At 37.6% G+C, this 19,485-nt stretch overlaps 1 protein-coding gene across 11 annotated transcripts in view; it reads right to left on the reverse strand.

Annotated features, from left to right (window-relative positions):
- Positions 1–19,485, reverse strand: part of FAM13A (family with sequence similarity 13 member A) — a 269,131-nt gene that overhangs the window by 40,284 nt on the left and 209,362 nt on the right. For all 11 annotated transcript variants that reach the window (XM_045820022.1, XM_045820018.1, XM_045820023.1 and 8 more), the window contains 3 exons: positions 16,877–17,063; positions 3,571–3,647; positions 3,146–3,188 (listed from right to left, as the gene is read on the reverse strand). In XM_045820022.1, the coding sequence (XP_045675978.1) occupies positions 3,146–3,188; positions 3,571–3,647; positions 16,877–17,063 (307 nt within the window). The remainder of the gene's footprint in view (positions 1–3,145; positions 3,189–3,570; positions 3,648–16,876; positions 17,064–19,485) is intronic.

The following is a 19,485-nucleotide window of genomic DNA, read 5'->3' on the forward strand; positions in this document are numbered from 1 at the left end:
CTGCTCTTCCTACCAATTTTGATGTAGTTTCCTCTTTAATTTCATAGTTGTAGGATTCCCATTCAGCTTGATTTCTAGTGGTTCGGAATAGTGGTTGTTCTGTAGCTTTGTTGCAATTTGGAGGGGGTTGTGCTGGGAGTCATGTTTGCCTAGCCACTGTCTTAGCTTTCCTAGGCTGTTCCTCATGTCACATCATTCTGTGTTGGCCAAAACATATTCTATTCAAATGTGTACCTTTCTAAATGCCCAAAGAAATCATACTTTAGGTTTTGGCATTTTGAAGTGACTCTAACTTTATGTTTCGTTATCAATATGTCAGATTTTAATACACACCATTTAAACTGAGATAAAATGGAAAACAGAGAAGTCTCGTTCACCATCTGAGATCACAGCAGACTCTCTTTTTGCTTAAGATTAGTACCATAATCATAGGAAATTAAAAAGATGTGCAGCAAACGGATAAGCCCATTTTCACTTTTCAACATAGTCATTCAAAGAAAAACATTTAAAGCTCATTTAAGGCTGCAAACTGATTATTTAAAAAATACAGTTGCAGTCGTGTCTGAATTGCCTTTGAGAAGCAGACTTTCAGAAAAGCCTGTCTTTATAGAGCATTGTTTTTTAAATTTTTACTTGTTGATTTTTAAGAGAGGGGGAGGAATGGGGAGGGAGTGGAGCAGGGAGAGGAGGGAAAAAAGGAGAGAGAGCGGAAAAGCAGAGGAGGGGGGAGGGATGGAGGAACATAGAGACAGGGAGAGAGGAAAAGAAACATGTATCTGTTGTTCCACACATCCATGCATTCATTGGTTGCTTCCTGTCTGTGTCCCAAATGGTGATGGAGTCCACAGCCCAGGTGCACCAGCCTACAAACACCTGAGCTGCCCAGCCTGCAGAGCATTGCTGAGGCTGAAGGTTAGTGTTCCTCATTCTGATGGAAACACTGGTCAAAAGGAGAAAGACAAACCATCTTTCCCTAATAGATGTCATTTGTTATATCTTGCATGAATTTGAGAATTTAATAGACAATAATATTGAGGACAAAATCTGCCTTAATGGAAATTGGATACATTATCATGTAATTTTGGCATCTCAATCCGATGCTATAGACTTGAAATAAAACATTGGCTAAGCAGCATTCGAGGAGATGTAACCAAAATCTAGACTTATTTTTGTCTCTGAAATTTGGAAATTATTGTAGCATTACCAGAAAGTCCATTAACTACTTCAGTTGTATAAGTTCTAGAAAGTGCTACATATATTAAAAGGTAAACAATATCAACACACAAGAAACAGGAAGAGAGATTTCAAAATGTAAGGTGGATCTTTTCACAGCCCTTCATTAATAATAAAATATTTCCTTCAGAGAAAGAAACACATGTCTTCATGAGTAGAAACTCGATCCCACATCTTGTGGAGTGATGTCTTTTTTTCCTCTGTTGGTGCAGTTGTAAAAGAAAGATGATATGGAAAGCTAAGTCTAGATTTTAACTCACTACCTAATTTAACCTCCTAGCTGAAATTATTATGATGACAATGCTTATTAATAGCGAGCGCTGAAGGAGTGCCAACAGTGGTCTGAGCACTGACGGGTAACTGCACACATGAAAACAGCTCCGGGCACATGGAAGAAGGATTTGAGATTCTTTCCCCATGATTCGGCTACAGCCACGGGAGCCAGCCACAAAAGTACCAAGGCAAATTGAGTTCTGAATTAAGTTTGGGTGCCAGCTGGAACTTATGAGTTAATGTTATGAAGTTCAACCACAAAGGTTGCCCTGTACCCTTTTATCTCGTAAAAGATAATAGATATAAAAGAGAAGAACTGAGAAGACCTCTCTTGGAGGCTGGCAAAGCAATTTTCTTTAAAATAATGTTCAATGGCATGATAAGTAGGTGCTTGCTGTGAACAGAGGAAGAGAGCAGAGAAAGGACAAAACCAGGAAAAAAAACAACAACACTGTCATGCTCTGAAAAAAGGAGCTCAGGGACAAGAAAAGCATGCCAGCTTGTTGCCTAGGTCCCACGGAAGGCAGCTTAAAGGAGTGGAAATAAGAGATGAAAGAAGTGGCTCGGAAGCTGAACTGGCTGAGTCAGTAAGAAGCGCACACACGACGAGAACTGAATGAGAAAATGAGGAGTCCGTAGGGTAGGGAGGGGATGGCCATTGATTTCCAGCAATTTTATGTCAACTCTGACACGAATGTGCGTTTTTCTAAGAAGGGGATCCACAGCTTTCAGATGTGTGAGCAGCTAGATTACACAACTCTGTGGAGCAAGCAGCTGCAGCTGTTATTAAGTCCCAGCTCTTAGAACAGTCCCTGTACCTAGTAGGACTCAATACACTGTAAATTATTGAATTAATCCATGAGTGAATAAGGTCAATGCCAAACAAAGATTAGGAATCACTGGGTTAGAGGGAGAGTTCTATGTATAATTAATGTATCAAGAGTCAGAATCCAAGAATAGGTTGAGAAAAACTTTAACTCTTGCCAAAAAGAAAACAAGAGTGATGGTGAGGCTGGAGGCATGCGGCAGTGGCAGATGAGCTACACACATGAATGAAAGGAAGCTGAGCCAGAGCCGAGAGCCAAGAAACCCAACACTTGGGTCAGCAGGGTGATGCCCTCGAAGATAGCGGGGAAGCCAGGCAAGGAACAGAAACTGTAAGGCACATACAGCGTTAGGGAGTGAGACATATTGTCTACCCTGTTAACTTAAAATGAGACACAAAACTCAGGAAATGAATTAGATTTAATATCTCAAACTGACTTTATGTTAATTTGAAAGGTAATGAGATAATAATGCCTGTGAGAGAGCCACTGAAACTCAATGGCTATTTCAATCCCTTAAAAATGCATAAAATCATGGAAAATCAAACCAGTAGCTTTGTGTTTTTTTTGTTTGTTTTATATTATGGAAAACCTAAAGACAAATCTCCATGCTATTGAAGTTTATCTGTGCAAGTAAAATAAAAGAATTGAAAAAGCAAAAGAATAGAGTTCATATGATTTCTCAAGTAATCTTCGTCTGGTATTTACCTTTCTAACCAATCACAGCCCTGTCCCTTAATCTCATTATCCCCGCTGACAGGCTGTGCTCCCTCACTCTGCTCCCAGGAATTGCAGTCTTATAGTTGGCCACTCACCTCAAAATGCTGGGTGTGTCCACTGTCTTTTTCACTTTCTTTGCTATGAACAACAACAAAATATCATAAAATGTCAATGTGTTTGATAACAATGCTTTTCATCCACTGAAATTATGATTTACTTTATCTTAAAGGTAAGCTGAGTAGCTCTAAATAAAATTCTTATACAACCCAAAAACAAAACAAGACACAAAAGTAATCAAAACAAAACAAACACAGAAACACAAACATGAATTCGGTATTTGTCTTTTATAGCACCAGTGTAGATTTTTTATTCTAAGTATTTTTCTTGCTACAAAATACTGTTGGTAAACATATAGTCCATTAATTCTATTCTTTTTAGCTTTTATACTGCATGCTGCATTAAGTGAAAAAAATCTATTCATTGTGTCCTAAACCATGTGAGGAGAAAATTCTAAAATTACCTGTCATCAGACATCAGTTCAACATCATCAGTTCGAGCACTCTCATGAGATGGTGTGGAATTGAGATGTTCCATGTTCTGTAAAAGAAGAAGTCATTGGTTGACTGATACAAATGGTAAGAAATATGCAACAACAGACTTTCCCTTATTCAAAACAGAAAAATCAGGTAATGTGCAGATGTGATGAATTCCAGTCTTCCTATTTCTGTTTGTTTGTTAAGACCAGTAAAATTATGATAGTTTATTATACACTGCTTCCATAAAAGTATATGTTAAACTATCATTCCTTTAACAAAGATATCTAACAGCATCATAGAAATGGTCATTGTACCCTACGATGTCCTGTTAGGTAGTATCCACATTTTATAGCGAAACAGGGCAAAACCCAGATCACCAGAATATGAGGGTAGCATTAGAACTAGAACTGAGGAATCTGATCTTGAATCTACTCAGAAACTGATGTAAACATTCACTGCTTATTTAATAACTTTTCAGTTTGTATTGCTAATATGCTTTGGATAATACATACCTAAGCTATAAAATATCATGAAAAGAACGGGGTTAACTCAAGAACCTTCCTGCAACATTTAATATTAATCTTTATATTTGCTAAGATGAAAAAATGCAAATGGAAAACTTACTTTGAATAACATGTATTTCACGATGACCAAGAGGGCTTAGTGCTTATCAGGAGGCATATCTGTAAGATTTTTTGACTGCCTCTGTGAGTACCAGCCAATGCTTTCTACATACATTTCAGATGACTAAGCACAGAATAAGTAAGCAATTCCCATGAAGGAAGATTCCAAATAAGCAAACAAGAACATTTTTTTTGACATTCAGTAGACTCAAAAACATAGCTGATTTGGAGATGAGGACATGAATACCACTGAACTCAAAGATTCATATCTACATTAAAAGGCCTTTAAGCATGCCCTGGCCAATGTGGCTCAGTTGGTTGGAGCATTGTCCCTTATACCAAAAGGTTGAGGGTTCGATACCCAGTTAGGGCATATACCTGGGTTGTGGGTTTGATCCCCAGTTGAGGAGCCTATGAGAGGTAACTAATTGATGTTTTTTTCTCTCTCTTTTCCTCTGCCTCTCTCTCTAAAAGCAATGAAAAAAATGTCCTCAAGTGAAGATAAAAAAAAGGACATTAAGCACAATTCACCTACTCTGTATCATTGAAAAAACAAACACATATTGAAGCAACAAGTGTTTACCTACATATTTATAACCTCCCATTATGCAAAACCCTTTACAAAGTAAATTTGATTAATGATCACAGTAGTCCCATGAAATCTGCATATATAAAAATCTCTAAAAAATAAACATATAAATAGAGTAGGAAAAAATCTTTGGCTTGGAGGATGGATGAATTATTTTCCATTTATGTTGGTTTGAAATTCTAGAATTTCTCTAGACTTTTTAAAGTTTAAAATGTAGGCTGCATCAAAGAATAGAAACAAAGGGAGACAGCATAATCTAATTTATAATGGTGGTTCCATCATTTACCACCTGTATGACCCTACTTGACCCTCAATTCGCTCATATGGAAAATGGAGATGGTGACCGTACTCAACATAGTGTGGTCATGAGGATTAAAGTGGGATAATATGTGTAAAGCTAATATGTGTACTAGAATAATACCTGGTACATTTAATAAATATTAGTTGTTGTTACTGACATCATTATTTCTAAAACCATGAAATCCCCAAGGAAAATATTTTACTATTATTTGTTTATAGTAAGACGATGTCCCAGGAACTGAAAAGTCCACATCTGCTACTGAACTCTGATTTATATGCTTAGGTAATTCACAGTTAGATAATTTTAATAAACCTGAGAAATTAAAAAATTATGACAAGTATATTCACCTTTTTATACATCTGAAGTTTAAGTTAGAAGAGGCCTCTTTAAAATGGCTCTCTTCAAACCAAAGCAGAATTGCTCTTATTACCCGCATGTGATCTTCCTGGTAAAAAGTGATACACCTATGACAAAGAACCTTTGTTCCCACTGGTAATCTTTGATGGGTTATCAAAATCTTTAGTGTAAGATCTAGTGCAATAGTATTAGGTTATCCTAAAGTTCCGAAACATGAATTCTTAGCCAAAGCACAACCAGTTACCTTCAGAGCACTTTAAAACAGTATCAATGAAATACATTTATAATGATATGCAACTGGTTATTTCAAAAGAAATAACAATCTTTAGATTAAGGCTAAGAAATATTCAGAGAGTGAGAACAAAAAATAAACCATAATAGCATTACATAAATTTAAAGATATTTCTTTAGTTATTATACTTAGAAGATGTTAGAAGATTGACTTTTTCCTGAACAGAAAGAACCAAGATATAATTAATACAGGTTTTGAGAAATATTTTAAAAAGACAGGTATATTATATAATTGAAAGCTTTGCAATAAACAGTTAAAATGTGAGAAAGTTTAGCTCATCTCCAGGGTTAAAACAAGTAAGTACTAACTTATTCAACATCCTCCCCACCCCACTTTAAAAAGGAATGTTTGGTCCATACACTTAAGAACTTCCCAAGGCTCTGAGTTTTTATAGATGTAAATGCCAAATGGTGACTTTCAATATTGTTCAGTATTTCTCTGTAAAACTTTATAATTCCAATTTTCAGGCTGTCCTCCACACATTTGAGACTGTTGAATATTCATGGTCTGGTTTCACTAAGGCAGCATGCAAGTACACAGTGTTCCTTTGTTAGGGTAGTTGAGGTCCCCCCCATACCTTTTGGAAACAGGAACACGTGAGGAATGTGTTACAAGTAGCAACCTACCTCCATTTTTTCTGGAGTGAAACTAACAAGGATAGTAAAGATCTATGAGTACAGGAACAGAAGTACCTATTTCCATGGGTGCAAAATGTTTTATAAATTCTGACTTCCATTCTTTGTCTAAGGTTTAGGGAGGGAAGATTAAGGTATGAAGTAGATCAGCAATTCCCCCCTTCACCGAGATGGGGGAAAGGGCAAATGGAATGTACAGGTTGTAATAATGGCTGAAATATGTGACGCTTTCACTGTATGAGAAGTACGTTACTGGACTTGCAAGTGTTAGTTGTAAATAGTACTCGTCTTAGGCGACAACACTGGCCTGATGCTTTTTGAAGGGTTTGAGCTGTTTTATGTCTAAAACTCTTTTCTAGGTGTGGTTAGAGTAGTTCATTAATGTTTTCATTTGTTAAAGGTTGAAGTTAAAAGAATTCTTACAAAAAATGTTTTCTTGAATATTTTAAATAGGTAATTTTAAGAAATAGCAAAGAACAGATTATGACTTTAAGTATAAAATAATGAAATTGCTTTTTGAATTGCATTTTTTAAAAAAAGGACAGGTAATATCTTGTTAATAATCCAGAAAATTTTGCCTCATATAAGTCCTACCAGTGATTTTCAAAATACATTGATTTGCTATAATATAAATTATTTGAACAATTTTGGGATATCAGAAGGAACTGAAATTTAAGAATCACCCTTCTAAATTCTAAAAATAACTTCAAACTTAAAAAGAGCAAAAATCTCTTAAAAAGCTTTAGCCTGTGGAATTTATTTTCAGTTCTTTCCCCTGCACTGCCTCCCCTCCCCATCCTGAATTGAAGCTAAGGCTCAAAACCTGTTTGACCACTGAAGAACTTGAAACCAGTTGGAGCAAAAACAAATTCGTCTTCTAAAACTATAAAATGCTGACAAAGCCTTTATGGAGGACACCAAAAACAAAAAAAGAAGAAGAAAAAAAAGCCTTTTCTGAATATACAAACAGCTCAGTCTGAAGGCTACATGGAATGCTGCTAGTCAAAACAGGTTCATTATTCTGACCTTGAGCTCTAAGAGAAGGTGAATAGTTAATATATTCTCATTAGTGAATGATTAGTGGCACATGTGAATTTCTTTTTGTACCCTTTTGTACATTTTATGTTTTACTGCTTCAAACTGTAGAAATTAATTCACATTCTGAAATAACGACTGGTACTGTAAGAAGGTGCCTGTGGAAGAACTCGCTAGCTACCCACCCAAATCCATCCTACTTTCCCCACAGGAATGAAGTAGCCACATGCTAGAGAACAACACGTTTCCTGGCTCCTTTACAGTGAGATATGGCCACACGGCCACCTTTTCTCTTACATGATGAGAGAAATGACATGTGTGGCTTCCAGACCTGGTTAAGAGACTAACCCACCAGGTATGTTTCATGTCTGTTCTTTTTGTGAGCTAGAACGGACATGAAAACCACCGGAGTGTTACTTGCTGAAGAGGGTGGGGAAGAGGGCCGAGAGGAGGTTTGCTGGGTCGCTGAAAAACTGTCTGGTTCTTGACTCCTCTCCTCAAACCTAAAGCCCTGCTTTGGACTGTCACAGGAGAACAAGACTTTTACTATGTTCAAGACGTTGTGTTTTGGGTCTTTTTGTTCCACAAGTTACCCATTCATTCACTCATTCCCTGCCATACCCCCCACCTCCGCAAACACATTTTCAGTGAGTGTCTGCCTGTCTGGGTGTGGGGCTGCACCAGTGACCCAGACAGGTACCTGTCCTTGCCATCCTGACCGTTGTGTTCTCGTGACTGCTCCCACTGTATGGTTTGTTACAGTGTTTATATTACCTTCATTTCTACGATAGGTTCCACCTGAATACAAATGTTAAATATTAATTGAGAAAACATAAAATTCAAGCCTAGCACATTCTTTTCTCACTCAACAGTATACAAAGAGAATGAATACTAGATGTGGGTATACACATGGTAAAATTAAAAAGTTAGAAGCTGTGGTACATTTACACAATGTACTTGGCCTTAAAAAGGAAAGAAGTCTTAACTTTTGTGGCAGCATGGATGGACCTGGAGAGTATTATGCTAAATGAAATAACCCAATCAGAGAAAGACAAGTACTATATGATGGCACTTAGATGTGGAATCTAATGAACAGACTAAACAAAATAGAAACAGACTCAATTACAGAGAACAGATTGCCAGTTATCAGAGGAGAGGGAAGTTGTGTGGGCTGGGTGAAATAAGTGAAGGGATTAAGCAAAAGAAAAGAAAAGAAAAAAAAGAAACGTCCTCACAGACCCAGACTACATGGTGGTTACCGGAGGGCAAGGAAGATGGAGACAAGTGGGAGAGGTACAGGAGGGATGAAGGGTGACAGCAACTTGACTTTGGATGGTAAACACACAATGATGCATTACAGAACTGTACATTTGAAATATTTATAATTTTTCTAACCAATGTAACCCCAATAAATTCAATAAAAATATTTTTTAAAAGTTAAGAGAATATTCACTTTTCTTATATGAGAGGTAGGCTGAGGTTAGAACACAGGGACAGACCTTTGGTGCTATGTGAGGGAGGCGGTGAGGGAAAACCATCCCAGTTCCTGCTGAAAGGGTCTTTGAATCAAAGTAATTTACTGTCAAATCCCTCCAATTGTCCACTAGGTCCCGTCCCCCATCAGTTACTCCAGAACATTGATCCTGCAATGGATCCCACTCTCTTGCATCATCATTTCTTCCTTCCTTTGGCTTAATTCATACAAATACTGTGCTATACACTGCCTTTTTAAAAGACTCTCAATCTTGAATTGTCTCCAGCTACTGTATCATTTTCCTTCATTTCCCCCTATATGCTCTTGAACTCACCTAAGGAGGCTCTTCCTCCTCTTTCCCATCAAAATAGCTCCCAGCAAATAGTAGATGTAGGCTAGCTAGATATTATAATGTTGAATTATTGGTTACTCATTATTTCAATTTCTCTCTTCTGATTTTCTCTTGACTGGGATCTAATAAGCTGTTGCCCCTATACTGTACTGGAAATTGCTAGCTGCTGTTTCTTAATCTCTTTTGCTTGTACCTTCCCTTCCACCTATCCTCTAAATGTTGTTATGTCCCAAGGCACAGTCTGTGGACCCCTTCTTTCTGCTCATTTCCTGGGGGCTAGCTCAGCCCATCTCAAAGCTTTACATACCAACCGTGTGCCAAAGACTTCCAAACTTATTTTATTTCTCCCCTCCCCTAAACTCCAGATTTGTATATATAACTGTCTAGCTGACTTTTTTACTAATAAACATCTCAAGCTGAACATATCCAAATGAAATTATTGACTTACCCCTCCAACAGTTTTCTCCATCTTAGTAAATGGCATCCCATTCTTCTAGCTACTCCAAACATCTTGGTGACGTCCTGTACCCCTCCCCTGCTTCTTCACATCCCATAGCTAACCCATTAGAGGCTCCTCTTGGTTCCACTTGAAAATACATCCACAGTCTGACTACTTCATACTACTTCCATTGCTGTCATCCTGGCCTAGATTGAGATGATGTCAATTATTTTGCTTCAGTTCTTGTCCATCCCTCATCACCCTGGGCTATTCTTCACACAGTTGCCTGAGTGATCCTTTCAAATGGCACATCAGAAAACGACTTTCTTCCCTTTAATCCTCTAATGGCTCCTAACCTCATCAGGGTAACTGCTAAAGACCTAAAAATGGCTACAAAGCCTTAATGATCATGACCTCATCTCCTGCAATGCTCTTCCCTCAACTCCGTTCCAACCACAGCAGCCTCTTCCTTAGCCTCAAAAGGCGAAGACTTACTGCCACCTTTACCTGGATAGTCTCCTCCCAGGTATCCTGATGGCTCCCTTACCTCCTTCAGGCCCCTGCACAAGTTCTATCCTCAGTGAGGCCTGACCTGAGGACCTGAATCTGTACAGTATCAATCCTTGGTCTCCCACCACTTCCTACTTTATTTATTCAGTTTCATTTCTCTCCACAGCATGTACTGCCATCTGACTATATATTTACTTGTTTCTTTTCTGTCTCATCCTTTGAAAATGTCAACTTCAAGAAAACAGAGTGTGTTTGTTCGGTCACCTCTGTGTTCCTTGTGCCTAAATAGTGCTGGTCAATAGTTTTCTGTTGTACGATTGAAGGAATGAGTAATTTTAAATCTGTGGTTCACAATGGTGGCTTCCTTACCTTATGCTGACACCACTCAGAGAATAATTGTCATGTAGTTTTGCAGGAGTTCTTGCTGAGCTGCACTGTACAGACAAAAGAGTAGATGACTCTTCTGCAGTAGCAGATAAAATGGTAAGAAGATGGCAGATGGCAGAGGCTGGAGTTGGAGAGAGATGCTGGTGGCTGTTTTGAGGTTCTAGACTACTTACAATTAGGGCCTCAGCTATGTAATAACAATGCAAAGAGAAAAGGGTGGTGCATAACACATTTTTAAAGTAGAGTCAACAAGATTTGACAAATTTTTGAAAAGTTGGAAGAAGGATTGGGGTAAAAAAAAGGAAAGGACTTAGAAAATGACGAAGAAGACAATGATCTGATGTATTCAAATGGGTATCTTGAATGAAAAAGAGATCAAAGAGGAAAAGAAAAGACAGTAAGTTTGGTTTTAACATGTTGACTTTGAAGTACTTTCTAAGGTGAACTGCAGAAAATGTCAATTAATGTTGGTTTAGAAGTCATTTGCAGAGAGGTGACATTTGGCACCATGGAAGTGGAGAAGCTCTCGGATAAAGTGCTGATGGAAAAGAGCTATGAGACAGAAGTGTGGGTAACATTTACATCAAGTATGCCTTGTGGGAAATGAGCCTACGTTGGATACAGCAAAAAAGAAAATAGTCATTGCAGTAAAAGGACAAGGAGAGGTCACAGTCGCCAGAGGCCAAGGGAGAAAGAGTTCTGAGAAAAAGGGACAAAGTATCAAGCAGCACTGGCCTCAGCGAGGCCAAGGATCTAGCAGACGTCATAGTACAAGGGTCTGAAAAGGCCAGTTTCAGCCATAGGCCCAACTAGTGATATGAAGCAAGCAGTTTCTTCAGAGAAGTGGGGGTACACTTCTGACTCCAGGGATTGATGAAAAGGTGTGAAAAGAATTGGAAATACCAAGTATAGACTGTTCAAAATATCTGATGGTAAATGAGGGAAAGATATTGAAGATCAGAGCAAAGGGAATAGAAAGGAACTTAAATATGTACTGTTTTCAGGTTTTCCTGTTCTTTAGCATATTTTGTTGCATTTAAATCTCACAAAAAACGACAGTGAGAATATTAACATCCCCGATTTTACAGATGAAGTAACTGTGGTAACTGAGGGACGTGCTCACCTGCCACAGCCAGTTAGTGACATGAAACCGGGATTCAGCTCTGATTGCAAGACTTACGCCCCTTCCTTGAACCTCACGTGCAGTTTCAGAGGGAGGACTCGGATTGAAGTTGTTTACGAGTAAGAGAGCTACTAAACTAATTTTTGTTCTTCATATAGTAAATATCTGCTATTTATAGAGTTAGTATACTCACACATGACTGTGACTATGTGAAAACAGAGGATGGAGTAAAAATTGCCTCTAATACTACCACCACCACTATAACACAAACACAATGACTTTGAGGTATACTTCCTTTCAGGTTTTTTCCCCTAGGAATGAATAATACACACACACACACACACACACACACACACACATACATACAGGCACTGTTTTCCTGCTTCATGACCTACTTTTAATATTGAGAGAGAGTTTGAGAGGATAGTGCAATCCCTCACTATTTACATGTGATCTTGAACAAGTTATTTAAACATCTTGTGCCTCATTTTCCCCATGTTTAGAATATTAATAATATGTACCTTATTGATTATTGGGGATATTAAATTGAAGATATATGCTCAGCACTTAAAACACTTGTCAAATGTTTTCTATTACATAGTCTTCAGAGCCATTCTTTTTAATTATTGCATAATATTTTATTGAATTGACATAGAGGCACAAGTGGCTACTTATCTGGTCTCCTACTTTTAAACATTTAAATTGCTTCTAATTATTCGTAATTATAGATACTCTTGTGGTGAGAAAATTAATACTTACAGTCTTTTCCATTTTTAAGATTATGTAGTAGAACAAAGCAGCATGAGTAGGATCATTGGATAAAATGCATGATTGAGTTATGGCTTTTGATTCAAACTGTTAAACTGTGCCCTAGAGAGAAAGTTTTTAGAGATAAAGACTTTTTTTTCTTGGCCAACAGAAAGGAGCCAATGGAGAAACCAATAACAGGTGTGTGTGTCCATGTCCGTATACATACATGGTGGTGGGGTGGGGAGATGGATGTAGAACATACACTTTCCAAAGACACTTCTTAACCTTAAAGGTTAACCTTTGAATTTAGAAAAGCCACTTTATCATTTGACCAGGTAAGAAAATAAAATGAGTGGAGATATAGAGAAATACTGAAGCAGGACTGCGGAAGCTTGTTGAAACACAAACCAGATGTCTTAACTCTTCAAAGTAAACCAAGAGATAAGGTTTCCTGTGAGAGAGACCGAAGGGCGCAGGCTGAGCTAGTTTGAGGAGAGAGGGACAGACTGAGACCATGGCAACAGTGACAGGGGAGAGGACTCTAATGCCACTCACTGCCACTAACTCTTGAGCTCTGAATGATCTGTTCCTCTCTTGGCCTCTGCTGGTCATGACAACATCAAGAAGTGAAAGGACCAAGGGGGCAGTGTTCACACAGCTGACAGTTCCCACATTAGACATTTCCAATCTGCAAGATGCATTTTTTTTTTTTTAGGTCTACAACATATTCTCCTCTTTGGCTGCGTTGTGGGCTGGTGAGATTCACTGTGAAATTATTACTTACTGTCTTCAGTTATTCTCCTCTCATTTTTCCTGGAAAATAGCTTTTGCTACCATCTCCGTATCAAAATTGCTCTTATTAAGTGATCTCCAGTTTGCTAATTCCAGTTGTCAAAAGTGGTCTTCCTCTTGATCAATTGACCCTCCTCCAACTCAAGATACTTGGTTCTCTTAGTTTGCAAGACAACAAACTCACCTCATTTTTCTTTTACTTCACGGGTTGCTCCTTCTTAAGTCTTTCCTATGATATGTTTTCATCTCCCCATCCTCTAAATGCTGGTCTGCCTCAGGCTCACAGTCCCCGAGGCCACTTCTCTTTTCTGTCCACACGGCTCCCTGGGCTACTCATCCAGTATACTAACTTTAAATAGCCTCTATCAGCGGATGACTCCCACACTATTATCTCTCGTCAGGATATCCTCCCTCGACTCTAGGCCCACAAATCCAGTTGCCTCCCTCTTCTTAGATATCTGATGGGCAGTTCAATCTTAACATGCCCAAAACTGAACTCATGATATTGTCCTTAAACTTCTGTCTTCTCCATTTCAGTAAATGGCAACACGAATCTTCTAGTCACTCAGGCCAAAAATGGAGTCATCTTTGACTCCTCTCCTACTTTCATACCCCGTAGGTAATGTCAGGAAATCCTGTCAATTCTACCTTCAAAATGTATCCAGAACCCATCTACTACTTCATGACTATGGCCATGTACTACTCTAGGAGGAGCCATTCTCATTTTAGTTGATGTGAACAGTGCCCCCTGGAGTAGTGCATTGTACAGCTTGCAAGGCACTATGTGCTGGCTCTAGTATCACCTGAGTTCAAACTACCATCATCTCAAATGTACACTACTGCAGTAGCTTCCTAATTTGGTTTTCCTGCTTCTGCCCACTTCCTGTCCATTCTCAATGGAGTAGTCAACCCAAATTTCAGTAGATCGGGTCACCATTCTATCTAGACCTTCCAGTGGCTTCCCATCACCCAGAGTCAAGGCAGAGCCTGACAATGACCTCTGAGGCCTTACTTATCTGCCCTCTCTTCCATTACCTCTCTCACTTTGCTCACTCTCCTTCAGCCACAATGGTGTCTTTGTAGTTTCTTGAACATTCCAGATAAATTTTTGTCTCAGGACCTTTGCCATCTGTCATTATAACATGTACTTCTGGAGCTTGCTTCCCTACTTCCTCTAGGTCTTCATACTCAAATGTCAAATTCTGGAGATGTCTTCTCTGACCACTCTATTTAAAAATGCATCCCATGCCCCTTCACAATTCCTGTCCCCATTTCCTGCTTTATTCTTCTTTCTAGTAGTTATCATTATCTAATATCTTATGTTTTACTTATTTTTCTTGATTATTGTCTGTGTCTCCTATTAGGACGTAGGGCTCCACTAGGGCAGCAATTTTTTCCCACTCTTCGTACTGTTGTATCCACAAGGTATTTCCTGGCACAGGGAAGGCATACAATTATGTACCATAAACCCCCCTCCCCCCAGCCATATAAACAGATGTTTAGTCAGGGTGTGAAGAACTTGAAGTAAAGTGGAAAAAGACTTTGAAGGAGAGTTGGGTAAAGTAAAATTAGAAGATTAAGAATAGTGTTAGTTAAGATGCACAACTTAACTTTCAGGATGTATTCTAAATACTAGTCATTGTTATGTTCTTTGGCTCTTTGCTTTGTGGTTACCTGTGAAGATTAGATTTAAAAATTCATGGAATATGAGAGTTAGAATAGGTCTTAGAGAACACCCTCACTTTAATAAATGAAGAAAGTTTTTCTTCTAAGTTGTGTTGGCAGGATTTTAAATTATTCATTGCAACAAAGACATGGTCCACTTAGCTCACTTATGTTAACATGTGACATGCACAATCCTGGAATGCGGAAACTGGCAATGAAGGTGAGGGCAAATCCTTTCACATAAATAAGACCAAAATGAAATTAGTCTCTCCCATCTACCATATTTTGCTGTGTATAACGTGCACCCATGTTTTTGTGCACATTATACCTGGGATTATTATACCCATTATTATACCCATGGTGTGTGATTATTATACCCATGTATAATGTGCAACCTATTTTTCCTTAAAAAATTTGGGAAAAAAGTATCCATTATACATGGCAAAATATGGTAAATGGTTTTAAACAAAGACTATGTCCATAGTTTTTATAATCAAACACATATTCTAAGGAATAAATGTACTTTTCCATTTTTATTAGCTATTACAATTTAGGTCACTTTGGACACTATTCCTGGTGAAAAAAATTTGTGGGTTCAGTTCAGTAAAAAGAGATTCAAACAGAGGAGTATTAATACATTCTTTTCAAAGAAGCCAAGAATCAGACTTTTTAGTCACTGTAATATTCTTTGGCAGATAAGCAAATCATGGACCAAATACAGAGCTAATAAAAGTTAGTATGATTTTTAAAAACTTACTTTCCCCTGCAAATAAAAATTAAGTCAATATTAAATACCATTTACTGTGTAATGGTTTCAGGGCTAATACTCTTTATTTGGAGAGCTGTGTCAGACAGGGGGCTGAGGTAAATGACTGCTCTCTGTCCGCTCCAGCTGATCGGTTTATTTCTAGAAACAGAGTATCAACACATTTTTGGGGAAAATAGAATAAACATGCTTTCCCTAAATTTGCATTTATGTATATTTTATTTAGGGCAAAATTGGGACCCTTTTGTGAGTACATGCAGAAACTGACAATGAAAAAAATAGGTGGCCTACAAGTTTTGCTAAGTGTATGGAGCTAAATGTGTGAACCCAGCATGGAGCCAGCCTCTGGTCAGCGACAAGGCCGATCCTGTTCTTACGCTAAACAGTAAGAATGTATATTACCTATTTTTTAAGGAATACCAGTCCATGTTATAAAATCTATCTTTAGTTTATATATTTTTGGTTACATTTTTTAAAACTAAAGAGAACTAAAAGACAGACTTTGGTTCTCACTTTCCAGAGAAACTGAAGCACACACAAAAAACGATGATGTATATTAACTTAAACCAAATAATTATTTAGTTATTGACTGAAATCACTTGTAACACTTACATATTAAATTAATGATCCTGGGCTCAGGTCTGAGTTAACTGTGTAGGAGAGTAATTGTTTTGTGTTTCTGATTAATTTGGAAGAAAATACTTCAAAGAATATAGATTTGAAAATAAATTTCTGAACATGAAGACAGCCAATCCTTTATCCCTTTGTATTTTTCTTTCAGCTTGCTTTAAGTTCATTAAAAATTGTTTTCTACATATTCATATAGACAAGAACAAATAGAATGTGGAAAAACAAGGACAAATACAAGTTATTGACAATTTTGTTCCCAAAACAAAATTTAAAAATGCTTAAAAGAATGAGACAAAAATCAGACCAATTTAAATAATATGGAAATCAAAGTGGTTCTTTCTCTGGTTCCTCTGGTAAAATATAATCTTTCTCAGTATTGGTTTTTATATTTATAAAAAAGAAATACAAGTATGTATACTTAGTAGCTCTAAGGTCTCTTCTAGACCTTGTATTTTACAATTCAGTAAAACTCACGATTGAAATTATTATTTATTTTTTACAAAGCAAGGAAAAGAAATGTGATATTTCCTAGCTGGCCACAGTAAAAATTTTATGAAATTATTTACTTACCACAAGACCATCTTGATTTTCATTGAGCTCTGAAAGTTTGGAACTGGATTTCTGACGTTTAGGTTTGCCCCTTTCTCCAATACAGCCAGAAGTATTTTCATGTAATTTTTCCACTTCCTGAGCACTCAAAATACAATCACCAAGGTCAGTGAACCCAGAAGGAATATTTTCTTTGTTGATAAGTCCCCTAGAATTGAAAGAAAATTACCTTAATTGTATTTTGAAAGGTATAAGGGACATTTTAATGACACTGCCACTGTGTCACATAGGAGTCAGAAGAGTGCCTAGAAATTCCATCTTTGATCAAAATCTGAGCAGAGTGTCACTCCTGACACCTTTTGGTGCAAAATAAATCACTGTAAAAGAGAAATTATTCCTAGAGGCAAATTGGCAAGGGCTGTACTTCTAGCAATGAACAACTTTTGTATTTGTACCAAAAGTAATTTGTATGCAAACAGGAAGACTAGTGCAAGCCTAACAATATAATTCACCCATATATATGCATATATAAACACACAATATATATGTATATATTATATACACATACACATGCACATATAAATTTTATACATTAATACAATGTATGGAGAAAATAAAAAAAGGAAATATAATATCTGTTCATCTACAATGAGACATATTGATTTACCAAATGATAAAGGCAGTTTGGCATAGTAAAAATGCATTAATATCTAAATCTTACTGTGTCAGATAATTATGGTAGAAATAGTATAATAAAAATGATGGAATACAAAGTATTTTAACTGAAATACAGGGTTGTTACTTCCCAGTGCAAGGAGTTCCAGGATGTAAGCTTATTACTAGAGGTGCTTCATGACTTAGTTTTAGAAGTAGATATAAATGTCATAATTACAGAATTTAGTTTATTTAACATTCTTGAAATAGTTTGCTTTAAGTATTTTAAACATTCCCTTTTAAGAGGTTTCCAAAAAATTAAATTACTTAGCAAAATGTTTGTCTGTCTTTTTTTCCTTAAGTGTATTTTATTGATTATGCTATTACAGTTTTACCAATTTTTTTCTCCCCTTTATCTCCCCTCCACCCTGCACCTCGCCCCCAGCATTCCCCCCCTTAGTTCATGTCCATGGGTTGTACATATAAGCTCTTAGGCATCTCCATTTCCTATAGTATTCTTAAGCTTCCCCTGTCTATTTTATGCCTACCAATTATGCTTCTTATTCCCTGTACCTTTTTACCCATTCTCCCTCCTCCCCCTTCCTGCTGATAACCTCCATGTGATCTCCATTTCTGTGATTCTGTTCCTGTTCTAGTTTGCTTAGTTTTTGTTTTGTCTTTTAGGTTCAGTTGTTGATAGTTGTGAGTTTGTTGTCATTTTACAGTTCATAGTTTTTGATCTTCTTCTATTTCTTAGATAAGTCCCTTTAACATTTCATATAATAAGGGTTTGGTGATGATGAACTCCTTCAACTTGACCTTATCTGAGAAGCACTTTATCTGCCCTTCCATTCTAAATGATAGCTTTGCTGGGTAGAGTAATCTTGGATGTAGGTCCTTGGCTTTCATGACTTTGAATACTTCTTTCCAGCCCCTTCTTGCCTGCAAGCTTTCTTTTGAGAAATCAGCTGATGGTCCTATGGGAACTCCTTTGTAGGTAACTGTCTCCTTTTCTCTTGCTGCTTTTAAGATTGGCTCCTTATCTTTAATCTTGGGTAACTTAATTTTGATGTGCCTGGGTGTGTTCCTCCTTGGGTCAAATTTCTTTGGGACTTTCTGAGCTTCCTGGACTTTATGGAAGTCTAGTTCCTTCACCAGATTGGGGAAGATCTCCTTCATTACTTGTTCAAATAAGTTTTCAATTTCTTGCTCCTCCTTTTCTCCTTCTGGCATCCCTATGATTCAGATGTTGGATTGCTTAAAGTTGTCTCAGAGATTTCTAAGCCTGTCCTCCTTTTTTTGAATTCTTATTTCTTTATTCTGTTCTGGTTGGATGTTTATTTCTTGCTTTTGTTCCAAATCGTTGATTTGAGGCCCAGGTTCCTTCCTTTCACTGTTGGTTCCCTGTATATTTTCCTTTATTTCACTTTGTATAACCTTCATTTCTTACTCCATTTTTCGACCCAGCTCAATCAATTCTGTGAACATTCTGATTACCAGTGTTTTGAACCCTATATCAGATAGGTTGTCTATCTCTTTGTGCTTTGCTCTTTTTCTGGTGTTTTGATCTGTTTTTTTTTTTTTCATTTGGGTTATATTTCTCTGTCTCAGTGCACCTATTACTGTAAGAAGCAGAGCCTTAGGTATTTGCCAGGGTGGGGCAACCCTCTTTACTGTGTTGTGGGGCTGTCTGTGGGGAAGGGGTCAGAGAAGGAACAATGTCCCTCTCTTGCTCTGTTCTAGCTCCACTTTCCAATGAATTCTCCTGTGAGACTGGGAGTTTCTCCCACCTTTGCAACCCCCACAGGATTTTACAGCTTGCTATTTTGATTCTTTAGTTTCCCGGTCAGCCAGCCCCTGCCTCACCTGCACGGTCTGCTGCCTTGCTCTGGGTCCTCTTCACCTGGCTGCCTGTCTCTGTGTCTCCTACCTACCGGTCTGGATGAGTGTTTATTTAACTCTTTGGTTGTTGAGTT

This window comes from Phyllostomus hastatus, unplaced genomic scaffold (assembly GCF_019186645.2).
Source record: "Phyllostomus hastatus isolate PE091 unplaced genomic scaffold, TTU_PhHast_1.1 phas_scaffold_39, whole genome shotgun sequence".
Taxonomy (NCBI): Eukaryota; Metazoa; Chordata; class Mammalia; order Chiroptera; family Phyllostomidae; genus Phyllostomus; species Phyllostomus hastatus.